Raw genomic sequence first — 24,457 nt, 5'->3', positions numbered from 1 at the left:
GTCGGACAGTGTAATCATTATATCTGTTCCGTTAGAAAAACATACGATAAAATATCCGAAACATTTATCATACTCGATATAGCAAACTGTTCAATAATATCGATCTACACGAACGATGTACATTGTACATACATTGTATGTACGGACCTGCTCGGATCGTTCGAGCCACTAGATTGTTTCAAGCGGCTCGAAACAAGTTCGATCTGCTCGGTTCTTTCGAACCGCTCGCTTTATTCGAGCCGCTTGCTTCATTCAAGCCACTCGGTTCTTTCGAGCGCTCGGATCGGATCGGAAACCGAGTCTCGGCTCGAATCGAATTTCGAGCTACTCGAACAGCTCTACTCACTGGTTCCTAACCAGAGATGGTAAACATTTTAACTAAATAAAAATTTCGAAGTCCGAATAAAAGATAAAAACTTTATTTGTTATTCATCGATGTCATGTACCGACCAATCCGAGCGATTGGTTATCGACCGATGGTTGGTTGGCTGTCTAATTTAATCGATGGCAGAACGTCTCTTTCTTATGGAATAAGCAGTATTTGTTAATTATTAAGTGTGCTCTTTCGATTTAAAAACATAACAGTCAAATCAAGACAACCTGAATTATCTTAATTCAAAACGTCACGGATAAATCAATTGACTCGACGGGAGTTCATCCGATGGTGCCAGATACTTTCTTTATTCGATGGCCTTCCATTTTGAGCTTCGAATAAATTCTGCATTTTTATGCGAACGGTTAGGTCCAGGTCTGCCGGTTAAGGAGCATGTACCTGCCCAAGTTCTGGGACCCAGGTAACAACGGAGCGCGGAACTGTTGTGGGAGAAGTGCAAGACTGTGCGTTCATGCAAGCTCGTACCATAAGTCTATACCAGAGGTACACAAAAAGCCTCTTAGATCCGGAGACTTGTTTGCGATTCTGGGAGCCGGATCACGAGCCGAGCGTGGAACTATTTCGTTACATCTAAGTATGTAGATATGTATGCATTCAATTCTGAGCGCCCATTTGGATACGACAGCTAGGACAGAAATGAAGAGTGAAGAGGGGCCCGACTGCCCAATAAAGGTTTTTTCATTGTGCCATAGGAGTCCGCGACTCGCTCGCGATACCTATACATGATACTGTTCACTATATGTATGATCTTTTTAAAAAAATGTATTAGATTTTCCTTCACAACATTTGAATGTACCTACGTATTATGAAATGAAAACAAATTAGATTAACAGAAATAAATAACTTTTTAGAGTAACCACTGATGTATGTAACCCTCTAAATTGAGTGAAATAAGCATGTTCTGTTTAGTTACCGTTTTTAAAAATGCATCAATCACGCAACAAGATCCATCATCAGGGCATTCAGCTTCCCCATCCACTTTATCACAGAGAAGAGCGAAGAATCCGCTAACGCATTCACCTTTGCACGGCTTTTTTACCGTAATCTTTGGCCTTGTCGTGGTTGTTGGGTATGTGGCTGTGATTGCGGTCATGGCAGCTGTGGTTGTAGGCACGTTAATAGAGATAGACATATTCGGTCTCATAGTTGTCGAGGGCAAAGGACCCTTATACAGTGTACTGAAGCCAGTCTTCTCATCGAAACGACTTGAATTTGTGCGATCGATAACTAGTAATTCGGGTGGAGGAAAATCTCCAAACGCGTCTCTGGATACACAACATTTATACCCTGGCTTACACAATGTGTCTATTACTAAAACGGCATCACAATAGTCTGCAATTCTCTCCGCCATGCAAATTCCAGAACAAGTTTTTGCTGCAAAAAGTAGATTTTCGTTAGACAATTGCACTTGTTAATATCCTATCTTAAAAGGAAAGGTTCTTCTACGTTTCAAATTTGTCACTTTAAAACTATAATGTTTAATTAACTCTCGGTAGTCACACTGGGTCAAATTGACCCTCCAATTTTTTAAGCAAAAATCTTTTTGTCGGATCTCTTATTGCTTCATTTTTTTTTAAGCATGATGACACTTTAATTGTCAACTATCAACAATGGGCATATATTCTACAATGATCAAACTTTATTCCAGAATTGTTTAGATTTAATTTAACAAATAGTTTTTAAATAACAACTGATTGAAAATTGGGAGGGTCAAATTGACCCAGTGTGACAACGACGTTCGAAAAAGTAGGTGTGACAACCGAGAGTTAAAGGTTGTATCTGTTCCGTATAAACAGTTTGGACTACCTGTAATGTTTGCGTCAATTTTAGTGATATGAAAAGACTTTATTTACAAAAGATGTATGGTGTCGAGGGGGCCATAACGTGCCAGTAATAATATTTTTGTTGGTGTAGGCTTTTTGAAAACTTCAAGGTGACCTCTATGTGTTTAAATCGCATGCTATACTTTTGTATCTCTAGTAGAATAGCGGATGTTTAGACGATTATAACGACGTATAATACCTACAAGGTCATTCGATATTAAGTAATGAACACGGTGACCCTGGTTTCATATGAAGTGTTCGAAATGGTATGCGTTTGCACTAGAGCTGTTGATTCCCGGGAGATTGGATATCCGGGCACCCGTCAGATACTCGAGAAGAAAAAAATTTCCCGGGTAGGCGCTACCCGGGTATACTACCCGACATACTCGAGACACCCGAGATCTCATAGAGTACCCTTCCATAATCGAAGCCACACTGATCGTCATGGTCTTCGGGTCGAAGGCTTCAACCCTCGGGGAGATAGGAATACCCATTAAGAAGTGAGTCTCCAGTTTTGAATTTCTCATCAGATCTTTGCGAAAATGATACCAACCGATTCCTTATGTTTCTCCGACGAAAATAACACAAAGAACGACGTAATTCGGACCATAATGAAGGAAATTTCATGAACAAATGTTTTGCATAATTTCAAATTCACTTCGTCAAAAATAGTCCGAGTTACATGAAATTTGGTATGATTTTCATCGGAAAAACATAAGGAATACATCGGTGTCACTTCCAAATCGATACGCTAAAGAGTTAAGAATTATTTTATTTCTGAATTAGGTATGAATCCTCAGCCGACCGCAGCGAATCGAGGTCGGCCCCCCGTAGTCGAGGGTAAAATATTCATTACAGTATATTAAGAAATTCTATATTGTTCATCGTGGCGATATGAAAATGGCACCAAAGGATTCCTGATGTTCTCCCGTATAAATTATACTAAATGTCATGAAAATCGGACTACTTTTACACCAGCAATACCATCATAAGAAGAATAGACTTTTTTGGTACCACACTCTCTTATTTTAGTGAGCAGGGGAAAGATTACATAAACATAAAATTGGATGGAAATGTTAGAGGGGTTAAAGAATCGCATAAAGAGAAGTGGTAAGAAGAAAGAGCGATAGCCAGAAAAGTCGCGAACAGGAATGAACTGAAGGTCGTTTATGATTTGATGGGTTTATGATTTTTCGGACGTATGTGTGTTACGGACGGAGGCCTGCCATGCCGATGTGCAGTTGGAGCGCTTCATCTGGTAATCCAAGAAAGTTACTGTTAGGCACGTGGAGAAAATTACAACAGTGACCAAAAGAAAAGTTGGACGGTCAATTGCTGCGGCCGCACACGAATCTACTGTTACGATGTAACAGCTTCGACGAAGGTCAATTTTGTGACGAACTGAATACTTTAAATTCATTAAAGGATAATGAGATACAATCTGAAGGTCTGATCGATCCTTCGAATACCTGATTAATACGAATACTGATTATGCCACCAAATTCCATCGCAATTTGGAATTGCCCATTCTCATTTTCACACTGTCATTTTCACTTCAACCATTGAACCTAGTCGAAGCCTGAACAAATGAAACGAAATCATCTACCACCACAATTTTGTGTTTATTTAACCCTTTCACTGCTGATTAAAATAAAAGAGTGTGGTAAAAAAATGCTTATTCTTTTTATGATTTGTATTGCTTGTGTAAAAGTGGCCCGCTCAGACGAATGTTCGTCCATCTTCTTATTATTGGCCTCTCGTCGATCCACAACGTACACGTGCGGTTCGGAATTAAAAATTCTGAGGTCTCACTTTCGCGTACTGGTTTCTCACGTAGTTTATCAAAAAATTCTCACACTCATTGTTCATTACACGTTCTCTCAAGTGCTCAAGTATCAGCTCGTACTCACAATTAATATAATTGTGAGGACGCCGCGTGATCAATGGTCCACGCGGATCTCGCACGCTCTCACACTCATAAACTGTTGACTGTATCAATAACATACGCAACAACCAGCAATTGAGAACTCACATTACTCATTGTACATTCCTCAAATAAACTGACGAGGTTCTACACCGAAAGTGATCTGAGTTAAAGTGAAAAATTACCTAATCTGCCCACGATCCTTCTCAAGCTCAATCTCAATACATTTCTCATGCAATTACAATGATCAATGCAAATGGACACCAGTTCGAGAACCTGATATGACAAAACGGCCAAACCTCCACCAACAACAATTTTATTACTGCCATGTTATGGCCCCTTTGATACCGTACAACTTTTGTAAATAAAGGTTTCCCATATATTTAAAAAAACTGAGATATTCCAGGTGGTCAAAGTTACTGCCCCTCACTGTGTAACTGCTTTATTATATATTTCTTATTCTACACCCATGCATAAGTGAAATTAGTATGCCGTTTACGGTAGAAAATACATACTCGATGTTCTGTTAATTGATTCCTTTTGATTATCCTGAAAAACAAGCAAACATACTTTAATGTTATACATTAATTTTTTCATTAAATATTCAAATCTCTATTTAAAAATCTGGTATACAGTAAATTTATTTACTAAAGTTACATACTATATTTAATATATGCACTATAATTTTGGAAACATACTGAAGTTGTTTTCAGCGTGGCTACAGAGGAAGTAGTCGTAACTGTCGTAGTTGTCGAAGGTATAGTCGCACTTGTTGTTGCAATCGTTGTCGTTGTGATTGTCTTCACAGTGGTATCTATAGTTGAAGCTGGGCCGCCACTATCGAGAATGTTTTCAGAAGTTCCAGTACTGTTTATGGGAGTCTCGATACAACATCGCATACTAGTAGGGCATTGCACATGTTCAAGTACTTCGTAACATATTAACGTTGCAAATGCATGGACACACACTCCTGGACAATCAGCACTGTTCGCTGTACTCGTTATAGAATCTAATAAACCTGTGAAATCATGAAAAGATTCATTGAAATGTAACATGCCGAATATAATGACGACTAGTTATTTCAATTTACATAAACAGATAGAAAATATACTTTTAATCTTATTCGAGCATTCTGATCTTCAAGGTCAGCTGATACATAAAATACGTTTAATAGTTGTCACCTGATACAGAAAAACACTAAATTATGCGTTACGTTAAACTTGTTAAAGGAAATAATGAACTGCATTAAACATTTTAACTGAAAAAGTGAAAGTAGATTGACTTAAAACATTTGTAGCGTAAGTCCAGCAGGTATAGTTCAAGCACCAGGAGAGTCCGGCCAGTGTTGATATTTTAAGACTGACGCAGGAGAGACTGCTGTGTGTTATTGACACAAAAAAAAATGAATGCGCTTGTTGTTGATCTCGCAGTGACCACTGTCACAAATCCATATTCAAATTATCAGATACAGTGCTGGTGATATTTGAAAGACAGGTAAGTTTGTTTACACTATTCCGATATTGGGGGATATAATATGCATAAAACTATAGGGTAACCCCAACAATACGTATGTATTCTTTTTTTAATTTATTTTGACAAGGTGGTCGATTACTCCCTTGATCATGGGATAGTCCGACCACATTAATGCGGGACAGTCGATCACATTAGTTAAATATACAGTGTAACTATCTCGAAAAATATAAATGGTACGAAAAATTCTTTCAGACGAAAATTATAGGATGTCGAAGGGGGCATAGCACGCTCGTAATTTTTATTTATTATTCTTGTAATTGACATCGAAACGGTTTCTAAACACTACCTACATGTATGTTTGGTACTGTAAACCCATCTCCAGATTCAGGGAGCAAAAATTTCATTCTACAAGATAGTGATATGTCTTTAAAAGAGTGGGACGAAAACGAATGCGTAGGATGCGGAGAAAACTATTTCGAAATCTCGAAAAGCGACAATTGGATTAAATGTGTGCGCCGCAGTCGTTCGTTTCATGATACTAGATGCTCCAAGTACGAGAGTGTTTGCGATTTATGTGGGAAACTGAAGAAGAAATTATTTCTTGTGTATTATACTTTTTGTAAGCTACACTTTGTGTTATATTTCAAGTTCTGTCTCACCTGTAGTGGATGGACGCTTTAACCCTGACATGCGGGTGAGACCAACCAGTTGAAGTGCCAATGTTTTTGGTTGAAAATGAAAATAAATATTTGATATTATCGCACAAATAATTTATGTATACTCTAAATTACTGAGGTTTGCTTTAATTTGCACAAAACGACAAAAATGTGAAAAACAACGATGCTACAATTTCTTTTCCAAAAAGTGATCGACCTATCCCGGATTTACAATATTTGTGTATTCCTAAGTATACGCATTTGTATGTATACACTTTTGTGTAAAGCCGGTTTCAGACCTGAATGAGTATACCTTGAATAAGACTGAGCACGCACGAATATTTTCATGTGGACGGGTGAAACGGTAGCTAGACCCATATGCTTCTGCGTCAGAAAGGGTGAGCGTGATCCCATATGCTAGTGTGGACGTGTCATTCGTGGTGACTCGACCCATGCGACTCGACTCGCGAATGCCGGCGAACGTACATGGCCTGAGTCGACCGTTGTCGGTTTCCTTTCACACATCAAAGGGAGTTTGGAGTGCATTGCGCTCAGCGTGGAAGATAGAAGCAGATGAGATATTTTTTCTAAAATCCTCGATGTCTGGGACTTTCATGATACTATTGAAATATATTGTAGTAATTAGAGAGGGCTAAGTGCTCATTTTTCCAAATATGAAATAGTTTTAAAAATACAAATCATCAAAGTTTCCTGCTTTCGATGATTTCTACGAAACAGCTTCAGAAAAGAATTTTAATCTCCTAGATTATTGAAGGCACGGACTTGTGCCTTTTTCTTTTAATCACGAAGGATGGATCTGTGACAATGAATTGTTTTTGTATTCTGACAGAGGAGTTTGCAACATAAACATAATAGAAATGTTTTTCTTTTGCAAATTTGATGTCCGGTTAAAGTGTAAAAGAATTTGAAAAAAATATGTCAGTATTCTTATATACTCTGTGGTCTATTCCTTATCCATTAAACTTCTTTAATTAGCGGAGATTGAAAAACTGTATGTAGTATTGCGAGATGGGAAGTAAGTCGACTACCCACAAGCTGAAATGTCACAGGGGAAAAAGGAATCGCCCGCTCGCTCCACCCTTTCCCCTCCAAGAAATACTACTTTTAGGTTCTTAGCGGCTGTCTACATCCGCGGACTGTTGGGACTTGTTTCGTTCGTGTTCGGCGTTACGGGGCGGACGTTGTTGCAAAGAATTGGGTGGAGGAAACGGGAGATTCTCCTTGTCTCTGTGACATTTCAGCTTGTGGCAGTGATGCCAGAGTCGTGGGACATAGGAGAAATGCTTACCCCAACTATGACCTACCGTCGTCCATCCTTTTCTTCCCATCGCACTGCACGCAAGTATATCCTTACTCCTGTCCGTGTGCTCGGTAGCCCAACAGACAGCTCACGTGGACAGGAGTAGGAATATGCTTGTGTGCAGTGCGATGGGAAGAAATTTAGGGACGACGGTAGGCCATAGTGGGAGACGACGGTAGGTCCTAGTGGGGGTAAGCATTTGTCCCACGTCCCATGATTCTGGCATCACTGGTTTGTGGGTAGTCGGTCTACTTCCCATCTCGCAATAGTACTGCTGAAGGTATACCGAACAACGTCGCGACGGTGTGAGATTTTGGACAAAAATCGGCCGACAGCGCAAATCATGACCGACTTCAATATTTTTTTTTAAAAAAATACTCGTAAAGGACTCAACAATAACGGAGCACTGCAATAAAACCCATATATGTTGGTTTAATATGTAGAAAACACTATTTAGCATAACATAACATAAAAACATAAATTATGTAAATTAAAGATATTAAAAATTAATTTTTTATAAATTTAATATTAGCTGTAAAATAAAAAATTTACTTTACATTTACAAAATTTATGTTTTAAATAAACTATATAGCTGATTCTCGGCTGTCCCCCAACCCCCGTAAAGGGGAGCGGAGGACTAGATCGACCCCTATCGATCTAGGTTGAGCACCAACCGAGCGCGTGTCCGGGTGGCGGATAGGAGAACGGCCGGAGCGTGAAGCGGCTCCTCCGATCGCCGGGGACTGGATCACCACACGGTCACCGGGCCGAGAAGAAAAGGGGGGTCGTGGAGGGTGACGGTTAGCGGGTGTTATAAGCGAACCCCGGGGCCTAACAACCCCGTGTGGTAAGCGAAGGCCCTGTCGTGAATCAACTTCCCAATCCAAGGTGGAAGCTATCGTGCCGAGGGATGAATGGTACCGCGGTACGGTGCCTCGAACGATGTTCTTGGGGTGCCAGGCGACCCCCTATTGTATCAGTCTTACCCCCGCATAACAGACTCTGTGAAGGTTAACCGTATACTTCCTGCACACTCGTGGAAATCTTATGGAGAATTTTGACAACCCCCAACAAACCAACACGGCGAAGGACCCTCGAAAGAGGGGACATCTCCCGTACACGCGGTGGAAGCCACCATGGAGGGACCGGCGGAGACCGACGTGGCGCTAGCCTCGGCGATTGAAACCGGGCTCTCGGTGACGGACGCTACAATACGGAGGACCGGCGAGGGCAACGGCGACCACGTTGAAGCAGCACCCGTCAGTCCAAGAACGAAGAGGAAGGCGACCCGCAGCGAGGCGGCAAAAAGGAGGGTTCGGAAAGCCAAACTGGCTTTACTCGGGACCACCTTGGAGGCGACCCGAGCAGGAGCGCGAACCTCCGAAAAGGCAGCGAAGGAGGAGGTGAGCCCGCATGACGGGCAAACAGACCCCTCCGCAAAGCAGGGTGGGAAGGAAGGGGAGACCACGGGCAAAGCCCTGAAAAGGGCCCGACAGACCGACGGCTCGAGCCTCGAACACCCTGCAAAAAGAAAGGAGAAAATCTTCCTAGAGCCCTCTACTTTCAAGAAGGCGCTGGTGGGGGGTAGGAAGATGGCGATAGCGCCAGCCGGAGCAGGGGGATCTGGTGATGAGAGGGCTCGGAAAAGCGATGGACGCCATTCCGAAGGAGATGGCGGTCCCCCGCTTCGAAGAGTGCAAGTTCGTGCAGGGCATCCTATGAGTAACCTGCTATGGAGGGTGTGGATCCGTGCACCTGATACTGGGTGTGGACACGGAATCGCACCAGACGCTCAAAAAACGGGGTTTCGTCCCCCCACGTGGGACTCGGCAAGGCGCTCTTTAGGGCCCTTTACACGGACGCTCCTGCGCACAGTCCGACGCGCCACACGCCGCGCGCCACGCAAAAGTAATTGAACGCCGGAGCGCAATGCTCCTTCGTGCACGCCAGAAGGTTATACACTCGGCACTACTTAGAGACGGAGGGTTTGGCCCCATATTTCTACGTCGACACCATCTACATGTTTTTTCCACGATCCACCGCAGTGGTGTATTGCGTACTACCTGCTCGATGTATATTATCGATCTGCGAAACGATTGGCAAGACACGATCGCGATATAAGTTCACGAAAAGTATACGAATTCCTCGATATACCTGGCTAATAGAGGATATCATAAATGCTGTTACTGTAGGGGACACTGTAACATCTGTTTTTACGAAGCTACATTTGGTTGACCTGAAGGTGCTACAAATTATGAAAATGGTTTATGACTCAGTTATAACGACTGTAAAATTTTACAAGGGTACATTAAAAAATGTCCAAATGTTTCCCCGGCAATGCGATGGCAAATGAAATTGCAGTTAACACATTCACTGTTGTGGCGATCATAATTATTACTATTGACGGAAATAATTAACATGTCATTGCTTGTTTTAATATAAAAACTAATATCGATATACAATAAATACACATAGGTATGCAAATGATGTTATATGTAAGATAAATGATGAAGAGATGTAATATGCAAGATGTTTTGAAGAAAGGAGGTAGTCTTCTGATTACGCGTGATGCAGGTCATATTTTTCACCCACGCTCTTGCGTGACACGTTCGAAAAAGTGTGGCGCGCCAGAAAGCACCACAGTCCTGCCCACGCGCCAAAAATCACCACGATCCTGCCCGCGCGCAAACCTCGACTCCAGAAGAGTTTACATAAGAGACAGAAAAGGTAGTTAGAAAAGGAAAACGGCACTTGAAACCAAGGGTTCGGCGTGGCGCGTGAATTTCCGACAGTGCGGAAAGTTCTGAAGCGCGCGCCGAGCCTGGCAGCCAAGCCTCTGCGAGCCGCTACAAGCGGTAGGAAGTGAACTCGAATTTTTTAAAGCCAAACAATTAAATATACCTATTTACTTCCAGCTTTGTGGCTTCATTTATCAATCTTTAGGGAATATGAAAAAAAAATTGTATGCAAAAACAGTAGTTATATCCGGAGTTATAGTGCTTCAAATAGAGCGCCTTATAAAACTCATATGCGCACTGTTAGCATAAAAACAGTCGTTGTAGTCGTCTGAAATAGAAAATTTATAAATTTGTGTAATCTGTATTAGTGTGGCTACCGCCCGAACTAGAATAAATGAGAAATGCTGAAAATTAAACAAAAATGGCAGTGTCTAAAACGAACATTGATTTCTGCAAACAAATTCGTTGTTTTTTTAAGTCGCAAAAGTCTATTTTCGCAACAACCGACTTAGTTTTAGTGCCGGCGGGAATGGGACATCTACTGAAGATATATGCCAAGTTTGAAGTAAACCCGGTGATTGGTTTTTTCAGATATCATGCTAACAAATTCGAAAAACATCGTTTTGAGAAAAATGCGTTTAAAGTTTTAGGTACCGGTTTTTAATTTTTTTTTTTTTTTTTTTTTTAATATTGCCTAAATTTGTACAAATATAGGCATAAAGTTTTCAATTAAATCGCAGATTAATCTGCAGCACTGCAAAGCAGCGACGGACTTACTCGACCGCCGTATAGTGGCGCAGCAAACAGATATATTACTTATACAGGAACCCTGGCTAATCAGGGGTCGAGTAGGAGGACTGAACGCGAGACAGGACACGATAATATACGGGCCTCCGTACCGGAGCTCCACACCTCCTCGGAGGTGAAATATCTGGGAGTGACCTTAGATAAGAAGGTCACATAGAAAACCCACATCACAGAGCAGACCCAGAAGGCGCTCGTCACCTACGAAGCCTGCAGAAGGACGTTCGGCAGCACATGGGGGTTAAAACCATGGGTGGTCAAATGGATCTATACAACTATCCTGGAACCCCAACTGATATACGCCTCAGTGGTATGGTGGACCTCTACGAGGAGGGACACGCACGGGAGCTCATTGAGCAAGGTGTATCGCTTGGCACTGTTGGGGATAACGGGTGCGTTCCCCACCACGCTTACTCTGGCGGTGGTAGTCTTGCTGGACCTAGCGCCACCGCACTTGGCTGCGGAGGCCGGGGCTAGGAAGGCTGCCCTGAGGATACACTTCGCGGGAAGATGGAATGGCGCGGGAAACGGGCACACGGCGATCCTGCAGGACGTAAGGGACTCGCATGAGACCCAGACCAATGTGACCTAGCCTACCGCTTCCAACATAATCGGAGCCGGGATATGGAGGGAGAGGCCCAGGGTGGAAAGGTCCATTGCCCTGGGCTCACACGTATTGGTTTTTCAGGCGGAGGTGCAGGCTATTAGAACCTGTGCCAGGTTGAATCTGGACAGGGACTATGAGGGCAAGCATATCTACATCTACAGCGACAGTCGGGCCGCACTTAGACCCTACTCAACACAGTGGTGAGATCCAGTCTGGTGCTAGACTGCGTGGACACAGTGACGCAATTGGCTAATAGCAACCGCATCAGTACTACTATGGGTTCCGGGGCACGCCGGAATCAAGGGAAACGAAGAGGCAAACGACAGGGCCCGAGAAGGAGCGCGTAAACCGAATCCTGCACCTTAGGTGTCTCCATGGGGACTGTGAAGGACGAGTTGCTGGATCACACAACAACTCGCACAACTCTGGGAACGGACCCAACAGATGGGACACGCGCAGACTCTGCTGAAGCGGCCTTCGAAAAGTTAGGGGCGACACTCAGCCGCCTGGATAGGTCGCAGTTGCGACTGCTCGTGGGGATAGTCACAGGACACTGGCACACGAGGAAGCACCTGGCGCGCCTTGAAATCGTTCAGGAACCAAGGTGCCCGTGGTGCGGGGAGAATGACGAAACGCCGCTTCACCTTATGACGCAGTGCGAGGGCATGGCAGCCCAAAGACAGCTATTGCTGGAATTAACATATTTTCGGTTTCGCATCGCCAAGTATTTTGAAAAAAATATTTATTGGAATTGAAATATTCATTTGTATAAAATAAAAATATATCTGCTTAATATTATTTAATACAATTTTTGTTTGTATAAATAGCCATTGTTGTAATTGGCGCAATTTTTGTATATCATTAGTTTTGTAAAGCTAAATATAGCACATCAATAATTTTTCGACATTATACTTGGCGCACTTTTTTGTACCTTATTTTAAAAAAGGTAATTTTGTGGAGATCGCTTTCACGGGCATGCATCACCCTACCAAGGAATCTCCGATATTGAAATAAAATTCATTACTATTTGGAAACATGGTTACAACTATGGTTTCCACCGTATTACTGTAATCGCATTAACCCGGTTAACCGGGTTACTCGGGTTACAGATGAATTCTGTTACCCGGTTAGGTGGGTTAGTCGACGATACGGCGTACCGAACCAGTTACGAGTTATAGGGTTCGGTTCCCTGCTGTAACGTTAGGAAATCCATTAAAAGTGAAAGTCAATTTGGTAGTGAATATCTTTTTAACTTCGACAATTTATTATACATACAGAATTTTTAAGTTACAAAATTCGAAGAACATGATTTTTGAAAAATGTAAACTTAAATATAAATAAATAATCGCAGAGATTTTGTCAATTTCACTACATTTGTGGAATAAATTATTATTTCGACCATTTCATCATATTATTTGACAGTTTTGTATCCGATTTTCATTAAATACTTGCAATTTTTCCGAGATTATCATTTCAGCTCTTTGTGAGTGTTATTTTTGATTCGCCGTTTCAAATTTTCAAAACCGTCAATGAAATTACTTCCGATATTATATACTCAATGCCAGTAGCAGTTTATTTCCTTATTTTCAACGTAAAAGATTACTCAACTTCACCTCGCCAAATAATTATATTTTTTTAACCAATCACAAAAACGTCTTTTTTCCTCTAAGTATGACTCGAAATCATTCGATTGCTATATAATTAAACCCTTATATCCTTTTTTGAAAGAAAAAAAAACAATTTTTCAGAACTTTCAATAACTTGATTTCTTTATTTTCAAGATATATCGAATACCAAACGATTTACGACTAAATCCCCTTATATATAATCATTTCCCTTCTTGTCTTGCAAATCGATTACAAGCAAAAACATTAAAAACAGTGCACTACATCCAGAGATATGGGCAAAAGAACGCTCTGGGTTACGTTAACCCATGTGTGCCTGTAGCGGGAATAATTTATAGTGTGACCTTTGAGGTTTAAGACTGTAAGATCAGGTAACGGGGGAGAATATCGAACCAACGAACTTGAGAATTATTTCAGGAAAGAAGGAATATGTCATCAACTCACAACGAAATACACCCTGCAACAGAATGGTGTTGCAGAGCGCTGGAATAGGGCACTCGTGGAAATGGTAAGATGCATGCTTCAGTCCGGCCTGCCTTCAAATTTTTGGGCCGAGTCATTTTTGACTGCAGCCTACATCCGAAATAGATGCCCAACAAGAAACCTGGAAGATAAAAGCCCTCATGAGGTTTGAAGAGAAAAAATACCAATGGCAATACATTTTAAATTTTTGGGCACCAAAGCTTAAATGTTGGATAAATAAACCCAGGGAAAAGTAGCCAAAGTAAAATTTGGTGAACGGACAATCGAATGTGTTTTGTCGGCTATGCGACGGATTCAAAAGCTTATAGATTGTGGTATCCAGAATCAAGAAAAATTCGTCGAAGTGGGGACCTCAGATTCGTCAAAACCTTTGAAGGACAACAAGAGTTTAAGGATTTCATAAACGAAGAAATTTGACATTGTTGAAAGAGGGAGTTGAATTCCGTCAACGAGGAAGAAAATTACAACAGTCAATTTGAATGTGTTTCGGCAAATCAAAATATCGAAGAGGTAAATGCTTCAGAAGATGACCACGAAGAAAATAATTCATCAAATGTTCATGAAGGACAAGTTGTGTCGAAGATGAAGATTGTGCGCGAACGCCGAAAGAAAATCTTCACAGGTCGAAGAGGTAGACCTAAAATGCAACCACACATGGTTCCTCTCCTACAGGGACTAAAGAAGAACAAGATCCAGAAGAAGAGTATCAATAGGAAGCTTAAGAAACACAAGATCTACAAGGAGAAACCCGTTAAATGAATCGAGCGGACAACGAAGAACCTCCGGTATGTCATTTAACTGAATATGCTGGATTGACTGAAAAAAGGAGATCTGCGCACTACAATGGAAGCAATGTCAACATCAGAAGCAACGAATGGAGAGATGCCATGCGAAGTAACTATCAAGCATTAATGAAAAATGTTACGTGGATTTTAGTTCATCGTCCAAAAGATCGGAATGTTATAGGTTCGAGATGTACTAAACTCAAGGCTGATGGAACCGTGGAACGTCGGAAGGCTCGGATAGTGGCCAAAGGTTTCTCACAGAAACCTAACGTGGACTTCCACGGAACATTTGCGGCCGTTGTCATTTCAATTGCAATAGGACTTGCAGCAGAACTTGGATTAGAGATTCATCAGCTTGATTTGATCCGTACCTACTTGATATCTCGGAAGGACTACCTGAAATTCTCGAAAGTGAACAACTTCAGAAAATGTCCGGAAACAAAGTATGTGTTTTACAAAAGGCAATATACGGATTAAAGCAGCCTGGCTGTCAGTGCTACAGAAAGCTTAATCTAAGAGTGAAAGAATTGAATTTGAAACCACTTGACGCCGATGCTGGTGTTTATTTTCATAAAGAAAATAGTAAACTAACGTTGGACGTAATTTACGTTGACAACTTAATTATAACCTTGAATAACAAAAGCAAGATAACTGAACTGAAACAAAATATCCCTAGATTATTCGAGATGAAGAATTTAGAGCAACTCCATTATTGCTTTGAAATATAATTTGCACAAGACGAAGCGAGGCATGAATTTCGCATTTCGCAAAAGAAGTAATTCCAAGGCGTACTAAAACGCTTCAATACGGAAGATTGCAAGCCAGCTGCTACGCGGATGAAACCTGCAGTGAAACTTTCGAGCAAGGATTGAAAAGTTCCGAAAATAACTGTTTCAAACTGATATACCTACATATATCGGTTCTGACTGAAACAGTTATGAGAGCCGAAATAATGATATAAGTGCTATTGGAATAACGGTTCTAACCTAATCTAGAGACGCGGTAGCGTCTCGACACCAAGTACATGAAAGACACACTGTATATATTGATGTCGTTACCACTATTATCTACTCGTCGCAAAGCTATTCCAACCTAACCTGAAACTTATTTCATTAATATCTCATCCCGCCTGCGATATTATCTAAATTTAATGGCATTTTTATTATGTAAACCGCATGTAACCTTTCGAATAAAACCAAATTGAATAAAATCGGTCCACGCATGACAGAGATATCGTAATATCGTCTCATGGATCTGTCAGAAACGGTAAGGTTTTTCTTCTTCTTATTATTATCCAGTCAAAATTTTCGTCGACATAATACGTATACGGGTTACACGCGCACCTTCGGCCAAAACGATACTAACACATGTTTCGTTCGTCGATTCGTCGACACTCGGGACCATTCGGCAGGGATCGTCGTCCGCCATTGTACATATAGCTATGTACACTATTTTGAACTAACCTACCAAGTGTCAATCCATTATAACCTGTCAAGTGTCAAATAAGGTGAGTTGTCCAAATGAGAAATGTCACGAGATTTTACACTACATAAGAGACTGAATTATTGTCTCAATTAACTAGGTAAGTCGCCAAAATATTTTTAATAGATTTTTTATGTAGAGTCGCAGACTTAGAAGTTGTTCGGAGAAGGTTCGACAGAGAAGCATCTCCTATTGCATAAGTTTCTGGAAATTTGTACCATGCATGTACAAAATATACATATACATAGGAGACTGAATTATTGTCTCAATTAACTAGGTAAGTCACCAAAATATTTTTAATAGATTTCTTTTGCAGTCGCAGACTTGGAAGTTGTCCATAGAAGGTTCGACAGAGAAGCATCTCCTTTCACATAAGTTTCTGGAAATTTGTACCATGCATGTACAAAATAATATATTTTAGTAACAAATTGCATTGTATTTAAATTGACAGATATTTGTATACCAGCAATTTAGAATTTTTATGTAAAGCTTATATTACAGAAATGAAAGGAGTGCACAGGCTTGGATAGAATTCAACGGGTCGCACAGACTTGGATGGATAGAAATGAAGGGGACGCACAGGCTTGGAGGTTGTCCGGAGAAGATTAGATAGATAGACAGAGCATCTTGTTTCGCACAAGTTTCTGGAAGCTTGTAAAATAAGGTAAATTGACAAAATTTGTCAAAAGACATAGCATTAAGAATTAAGAAAATAGATTATGGTGGACTGCTTGTAATGTAGAGTAAGTCACATTAGTGAAGAAAGTGCGCTGAAAACACATCTCCCTTAATTTTTTTCAATCTTGTGAAAGACATTCGTAATACTTTAAAATCCATGGTAGTTGCCGCGCTATTCATTAATTTTATTAGTTTTCCATTAACAATATTTTAATTCACTAATGAACATACTAAATTAATTTTATTCCAACACCAATAAATTGTGCGTTAAAAATATTGGATCACTTTGTTCATTTGCGCTAAATTATCATTAGCATTTAAATTTCCTACAACAAGACTTTCTGCCATACGCTCTCACGTCTCTCAGACACATTATGTAGCCTCTACACTTATAATAGCAAAATGCCACTCTTTTTCTATATAAGTTCTACGTTAAGTTGTAACTAAAATCACTAAAATGTGGATTTTATATATTTACAGATAATCAAAACAGAAGATGATACAGTGTGATCTACGTCAGAGAAAAAAATTTATTGTGACGTAGTATTATATTAATAATTAAACGATTTTATTCAGCTTCAATGCTCCGTTTTCTTCTTGTATGTTTACTTCTTATCTGAAAACTCAAATTTAAACCAATGCCACCAATCCACTCGTATGTTTAATTAGAAAATATTTAATAAACTTAGAATCCAAGGTACACCATATTTACTGTTAAATATTTGTATTTCTCTACATTATAGTATGGATTAGCACCAATTTATTTAGATTCGTTCTTTGGAGAATAATAAAAAATAGTTTGAAAAAGAAGGTTGTAAATTGTTTTTCATATTTTATAGAAGATAATAATAATACAATATTAAAAATTATCTAAAGTCATTTCCTGTGCAAATTATCTTTCTAAAAAGAAGTGATATCCCCATAAAAAAAAACTCCAAAAAAAGTAAAAAATCATTACGCCAAGTACATGAAATCAAATAAATCACAAAAAATAGAAGATAATTACTAAATAAAAAAAAAATATGTGAAATCAAAATGACCTGCAAGTACATAAAGGTGCTTTCAGCCAAATACTTGGACTGGCGAAGCAAGGTATTCTCAGATCATCAATACCCATACCTTCCCTCTAGCCGGCTTTCAGATAATTTGTGAATTTAAAACTCTGACAATATGAGTACATTTTAATTATATTACGTTTTAACATAATTACATGATCATTCATCGACACCGATACCTTTCCCCTTACAAGCTTTCAGATAATTTGTCAATTTTGCGTTTTTTAAATAATTCTTATTCATCGATACCTTGACCTTGCCTCGCCAAGCCAAGTATTTGACTGAAAGCATCTTTATGTACTTGCAGCTCATTTTGATTTCACACATTTGTTTTTATTTTGTAATTATCTTCTATTTTTTGTGATTTATTTGATTTCATGTACTTGGCGTAATTTTTTTAAACATTTTTAACGTTTTTTATGGGGATATTGGTTTACTGCAACACCGCCTCACGCACGCATGCTACTACAACCGTACGTCGATACTTCCGCCATCTATGAGCTGATGTTGAAAGTGTAGGGTCTTTTACATGCCAGTAGAGGGCACAGGATGTTTTTGGCTTTTGCCAGAGAATATAAAATTTGACGTAACAAACGGGGAAACGATATCCATTTTAATAGTGCCATCACGTAAATCGCGTTCCTCGTGGAAATGCCTATGTATGCCACGGCCCAGCAGCGGCAGACTACGATGACGCGTTAGTGACCTGGATTGAAGAATTTCGTGCCGTTTTCGTATAACTTTTGAACTATATAAGATATCAGAATGCAATTTGCGCCTAAAATGAGGAAAAATTATCCCCTTTTAATGATGATAATTTAACATATTTTAAGTTTACTTCATTTTTCTACTTTCAATTTTTTAACCATAAATATTGTGAAAAACTTTTACAAACTATTTATTTAATACTTTATTTAATGATCTTTTTCAAAATCATGGTGTTGATATACAATATTCTAGTTGTTTCTGTATGATTAGTGTAAAAGGAGGTAATAGCGGTCACTTAAGCTATAATTGTAATAAAACGAAGATATTAGGTGAAATATTGCTTCAAAATGTTTTTTTATAAACTGAAACTATCAAACTATTTGTAGGATACGAAAATAATTAGTATTATATTGATTTATTCAGTAAAATTACGAAATACACAAAAGATGTGTTTGACCGAGTAGATAAGCTACAACGATTCTGGACCAACGTAGGGCGATTGGGTGAAGCGGGGAGGGGGGTACCGCAATGAGGGCGAGGGGGTGATGCGCGGAAGGTGGAACGCCACCCGTTAACGTAGGGATGAGGCGATGGAGGGTTAACACGACTCGCTGAGGTGGAGCAGGAGGGTACCATAGCTGAATCATCACGCGTTATCGGAAGCGCGAAAATTCAAAGCGATCCGCTGAATCTATCTCTATCTCTCTCTCGGTCTGTATGTAGAACATAGGGAAGTATGACGCGTAGAAGATGCAAGTCGAAACCTGCATTATTATCGCGTGATCACCACGCCAAAAACATATATGTAGCTGTAATGATTCGAGGTTCACTTCCGAGAATAATACGCAGTATCTTCGCACGCGTTCTCGGAGGCGCGAAGGTTCAAAGCGGACCGTCACCTTCCGCGGAGTCGTGTAGAATGTAAGTTACCAGGCGCGTTCGTTGCACCGCGGTGATGTCGAACACCTCGGTTGACCAGTTCGGCATGTATCCCTTCTCGAAGATCGTCTTGCATTTGCTCAGGCGTACTTTGCCGCCGACGTGGAATTTCGCGCGTCGTTGTCGTCGTAGCTCGACACTTGAGGAGACGGACGATTCGCGCGCGATGAACGGCAAACGAGTGGCGAAGGTCACGTCCACGGGTCGCGCGTTGGTCGTGCGATGCTTGCGACCATTGTAGGTGTGCACGAGCGTCGGTAACAGATCCAACCAGCGATAGGACGCGTTCAAGGAGAACTGTTTCCACATCAGGTTTTTCAACGTGCGATTGAAACGCGCGACGATCGACGGTTTCATCACGCTCTACGTCGAGTAGTGGTTGATTCCGCGAGACGTCACGCATCGTTGAAATTCCACGTTGTAGAACTCCTTTGCCATGTCGATTAATAGGTGTCGCGGACATCTGCCGCTCCGTCGCAACACAGTCGCGAACGCCTCGGTAACGTCGCGCCCGTTTTTCGTTTTCACGGGCACGGCCCACGCGTACGTGCTAAACGTATCGATGATTATGAGTATGTAGTTGTGACCGCGATTGTGGGCCGCGTTATTTCAGAAAGCGAATACTACGAACCGCAGTCTTTGTTAGATTGTGAATTAATAGCGTTAGGCTAGGGTTCGATGATACGCGATACTCGCCATGTACCACAATAGTACAAACATGTCTATATGCTTTATCAATAAATGAATCACTTTTTTCACATGAATACCCGCTTTGTCTGATACCTTACACCAGGGGTGCACATTAAGTCTGCTCTAGGGCAGTTGGTGCGCCCTCAAGCTTGACCGTTAATATGCTCACTCTCCACTCCTCGGTATAAGGTCTCGGGGTGGAGAACTGTATGACTGCAGACGCACATATAATTTGCGATTTGGGACACATACAGTGTAACGCACAATTTTTTTACACACAAGATTCGAACATTATTCTGGCTGTCGTAGTCATCGGAAACAAAACACGTACAATTTTTCTTAATCTATATGAGTGTAGTTATCGTATGAACTAGAATGAAGTAATTATTTACAAAAATCCAGTTTTGCAACACAGAAAACTAATAAATGCTTTTCCCAAAAATGAATGATTTCATTTGAAATACAACCATTTTTGTGCTGTTCAACATTTTTCATTCATTTTAGTTCATATGATAACCACACTCATATAGATTAAGAAAACTTTTGCGTTTTTTGTTTCAGATGATTACGACAGCCAAAATCATGTTTGCCAGCACCAAACTTTTTTTTTTCAAACCCCTCTTACCACTACCATTATAACTTTGAACCAAATTAATATTATTGCATACAAAAATTTTAATATATTTTTTTAAATTTCAATTAATAAAAGTAAAAAATTTGGAATTATAATGCTCAATACTTTTCTTTCAAAAATTCCCCAAAATGTGCCTTATTTTCGGAGCGTCAAACTCTGGAGACCCCTGCGGCAACCTGTGTATTACACACCTAAACGCTCCGCTCCCACTACTCCAGCCGCTTCCCACTCCGTTGGCGGACTCGCGTGTCCATAAATCACATGACCTATGTAACGTCGATACATCTATACTTACAGTCACGTGCGAAGATACTGCGTATATATATTAATTCTGCAGCCTCAGAATCTAATGTTCTGGTTTTCTTTTTTATGATTTTATCCTTAATGTAGTGCATAGATAGGACGTAAGGTGTAACTAATGGGACGTGTCTTTGTAGCGGTTGCTGATTTTTTTCTACAATTTTTGTGTCTGAATGTTTTAACCTTTTAGCTACTATCCGCCACGCCTATAGTGAGCTTCCTATATGTCATTTTTGAAACGATACGCCACTAAAGTGATTTACATCAATGTCATCTTTTGGAACGATACGTCACTATTATGGCTTTCACACGCAGGTGGCGAACAATCTTTTCGTACAGTCGTATAGCTCCGCTGTTAACCCTGTCTTAGCTATTGAAATTGAAACTTTTACGAAACCAGTAGACATTGTTTTCATACCTCGTTACTGTAATCTGCGGTGCGAGTGGTAAACCGATCAGAAAAGCGGAGCACGCGGCTCGTTTTCCTGAGCCGGGAAATTCCGAATAGCTCTATGCAACTTCAATTTGAAAGAGACCATCCTAAAATTCTCAAAGCTCGGGCATCACTGCTGTCCAGCGGTCGCTGGTAGCTCCCCGAACACCGGCGCTGACCGAGCCATAAGGCTGTTGGGATACGATTTTCAAATCAGGAATTCGGGCAAGCGGATGCGTTGTCTCGCTTAATTGAGAAATTTCGTCAGGACAAAGAGCTGCAGGTGGCTACAATCAGGACAGATAGTGTCGGTTTATGCAAATCCAATTGACGCGCTTGCACCTCAAAGTTTCCTCTATAGCAGGAATTTAAACCAAGCAAGATGGTGTGAGCTGACTCCTAGCCAGGGGGCTGCCACTCTCATTAAAAATATATATTCAACTATATACATACCTGTTACTTTCAAACTGGTTTTATAAAACTTATTTTTCGATAGGATTGTTGATAGGATTGATGCGCCTGTTCTAGCCTTTACAGATGAATCATGAACACGTGATCACGGCCATATTTAATTTTAATTCGAAAAAATTGGAACTGCCTAGGTAGCAGTTGAAACGCTGTTCCAAAATCGCAAATGAGAGTGGCAGCCCACTGCTCCCAGCGAAGAACCACGGGAAGGGCGGAAAGCAGTGAGGAAGTTTTAAGACCACGCTTGACTCGATGGGATCACAGTAAGGAATTTTACTATAAGGTAGTAGCTTTGAGGTCACGAATTTTATATACGTTCGCAACCGAGGGAACCATACCCGTAAAGGTCCCAGCAGCAAGCGGCGCATCAGGAGAAAAACGGTCACCACCCATCTTTCTCCAGCACCCGCCCCGCGATGCTTAACTTCGGTGATCGAACGAGAACCTTTTATTTTTTTTTCGTAACAATTTATTAACAGTTTCTCTATATGCTACATGCATAACTACATAACAGAGGTAGATTATATAATTCTTTTTCATGTCTGTTTGATGTTGAAAGTCCCTGCCTCCTATGTGGCTCTACCCTTCATTTTCCCTTAACATAGATTATATTACGTCCCTTTGTTATTATATTTATCACAGAGTGATGTCCAAGTTATATAAGTTATAATTTATTTATTTATTTAAACGGAAGCCCTTTGATAAATCAATATACAGCAGTGTATACACTGAGAAATGAAGCACAGATTAGAAAATTACATACATAATACGCAATATGGTGGCAGAATAAATCACATAGAGATAAGCACATAAAAGCCAATGTAAAACGAAATAACAGCTAGTTACATATATGATTAATAACTCTAGTTCTAAATGTATAAAATGAGCAGTCGAAGAAATCGAACACATTAGATACGGTGTTAACGTTCATACACATACGGTTTATCGGATTGTATTTACCCATTAGAGTACGATGATGTTCTACATATAAGAGTGAACAGTGCCTAAGTTTTTTAGGCGGGATATGTAATTTAAAGAGTTGTAGAATTTGAGGGCACTTAATAACGTGATTAATAATCTTATAACTAAAAAATAAATCCGCTATGAATCTACGTCTTTCAAGTGTTGGTATTGGTAATTGACAGAGGAGAGGCACATAATTATGAGTATAAGCAAAAGTGTATGACGGACCACCAAGTTTGTACGCAGTGAAGCGAAGAAATTTATGCTGGACACGTTCAAGTAATAAGGAAAGGTCCTTAAAGTACGGAATCCAGATAATAGAGCAATATTCCAGATGTGGTCGAACTAGCGACACGTATAAAAGTATGATAGATCTAATATTTATAAGGTAGCGCGAAACCCGAAATATTAGACCTAAAATCTTAAGAGCCTTTCCCACTATATTGAGACAATGACAGCGGAACGATAGGGAGGAAGTAAATACGATGCCAAGGTCCTTAAGGGGGTAGGCACGGGTAATGCAGCTCGGTGTATACCGGCACAATCTGGCCCGAAACATGGGTTTGGGGGCTTACGTTGTTTGTCCTTATATGAGCAAATTTTGGGCTGGGCGAGGTCTCATTCGAAAGATGAAGGTTCAATGCAGCCCGCTCTGGTCATGATTAGACGAGATTGTGTTGATATCTAATAATATGAGTGTTGAAAGTAGAGCAAAAGTCGACAGAATACACCAGCATGAATCCAAGTATTTTTAGGTCACTAAAAGAGTTTTGTGACTCAACGATGACCAGAGCGGGCTGCATTGAACCTTCCTCTTTCGAATGAGACCTCACCCAGTCCAAAATCTGCTCATATAAGGACACATAACGTATGCCCGTGATTGCATTCCCAAATACGAGTTCCGCCATATTGGCGATAATACAGAGCAAGTCTCGTGACAAATTTAGTTGAGGTAGTGGATACGAGATGGCGCCTACTCGGGAGGACTGACAACGTGGAATCATAGCAAAACTGAAGAGTTAGTTGGATACATGTGCCACAGTAAAAGCGTGATGCAGTCAATGTATCCATTTTCGTACGATTAGAGGTTAGGTTATATGCATTTTAGGCATACATTGACTACGAACTGCTGGGAACTGTATACATTTACTAAATAAACGCTTTTACAGTAACACATACATCACTTGAAATCGCTGTCGTATTTATGTTATAATTATATGGCCACTTTATTGGAAATAAAAAACGAGAGATTGAAACTTTTTTACTAATACTGGAAGCATTGATTTACTGATATCATCTTTTCAGAATATGGATTTTACAGTAATTATTTGAAATATTGCTCTTACTATTATTCTTTTATATTCTTCCGACTATTGTATAGAACATATAATAAGAATAAGTCTCCAAATCAGTCAACATTTGGTTTTATTTAAAAAATAAAACAACATAAAATAATAGATGTGACTTATTCTAA

General features: G+C 40.2%; 2 protein-coding genes across 2 annotated transcripts in view; one reads left to right on the top strand and one right to left on the bottom strand.

Moving 5' to 3' along the window:
• LOC143367031 (uncharacterized) overlaps nucleotides 1–24,457 on the top strand; it is a 426,392-nt gene that overhangs the window by 101,642 nt on the left and 300,293 nt on the right. The window lies entirely within an intron of this gene.
• Nucleotides 1–24,457, bottom strand: part of Mas (trypsin-like serine protease domain-containing protein masquerade) — a 131,634-nt gene that overhangs the window by 82,919 nt on the left and 24,258 nt on the right. Inside the window, exons 2-4 of the mRNA XM_076808527.1 lie at nucleotides 4,840–5,159; nucleotides 4,657–4,690; nucleotides 1,308–1,768 (exon numbers count right to left, since the gene is read on the bottom strand). Coding sequence (XP_076664642.1) covers nucleotides 1,308–1,768; nucleotides 4,657–4,690; nucleotides 4,840–5,159 — 815 coding nt within the window. The remainder of the gene's footprint in view (nucleotides 1–1,307; nucleotides 1,769–4,656; nucleotides 4,691–4,839; nucleotides 5,160–24,457) is intronic.

Source organism: Andrena cerasifolii, chromosome 3 (assembly GCF_050908995.1).
Source record: "Andrena cerasifolii isolate SP2316 chromosome 3, iyAndCera1_principal, whole genome shotgun sequence".
In the NCBI taxonomy this organism is placed as follows: Eukaryota; Metazoa; Arthropoda; class Insecta; order Hymenoptera; family Andrenidae; genus Andrena; species Andrena cerasifolii.
This window is presented reverse-complemented; position numbering and strand designations above follow the sequence as displayed.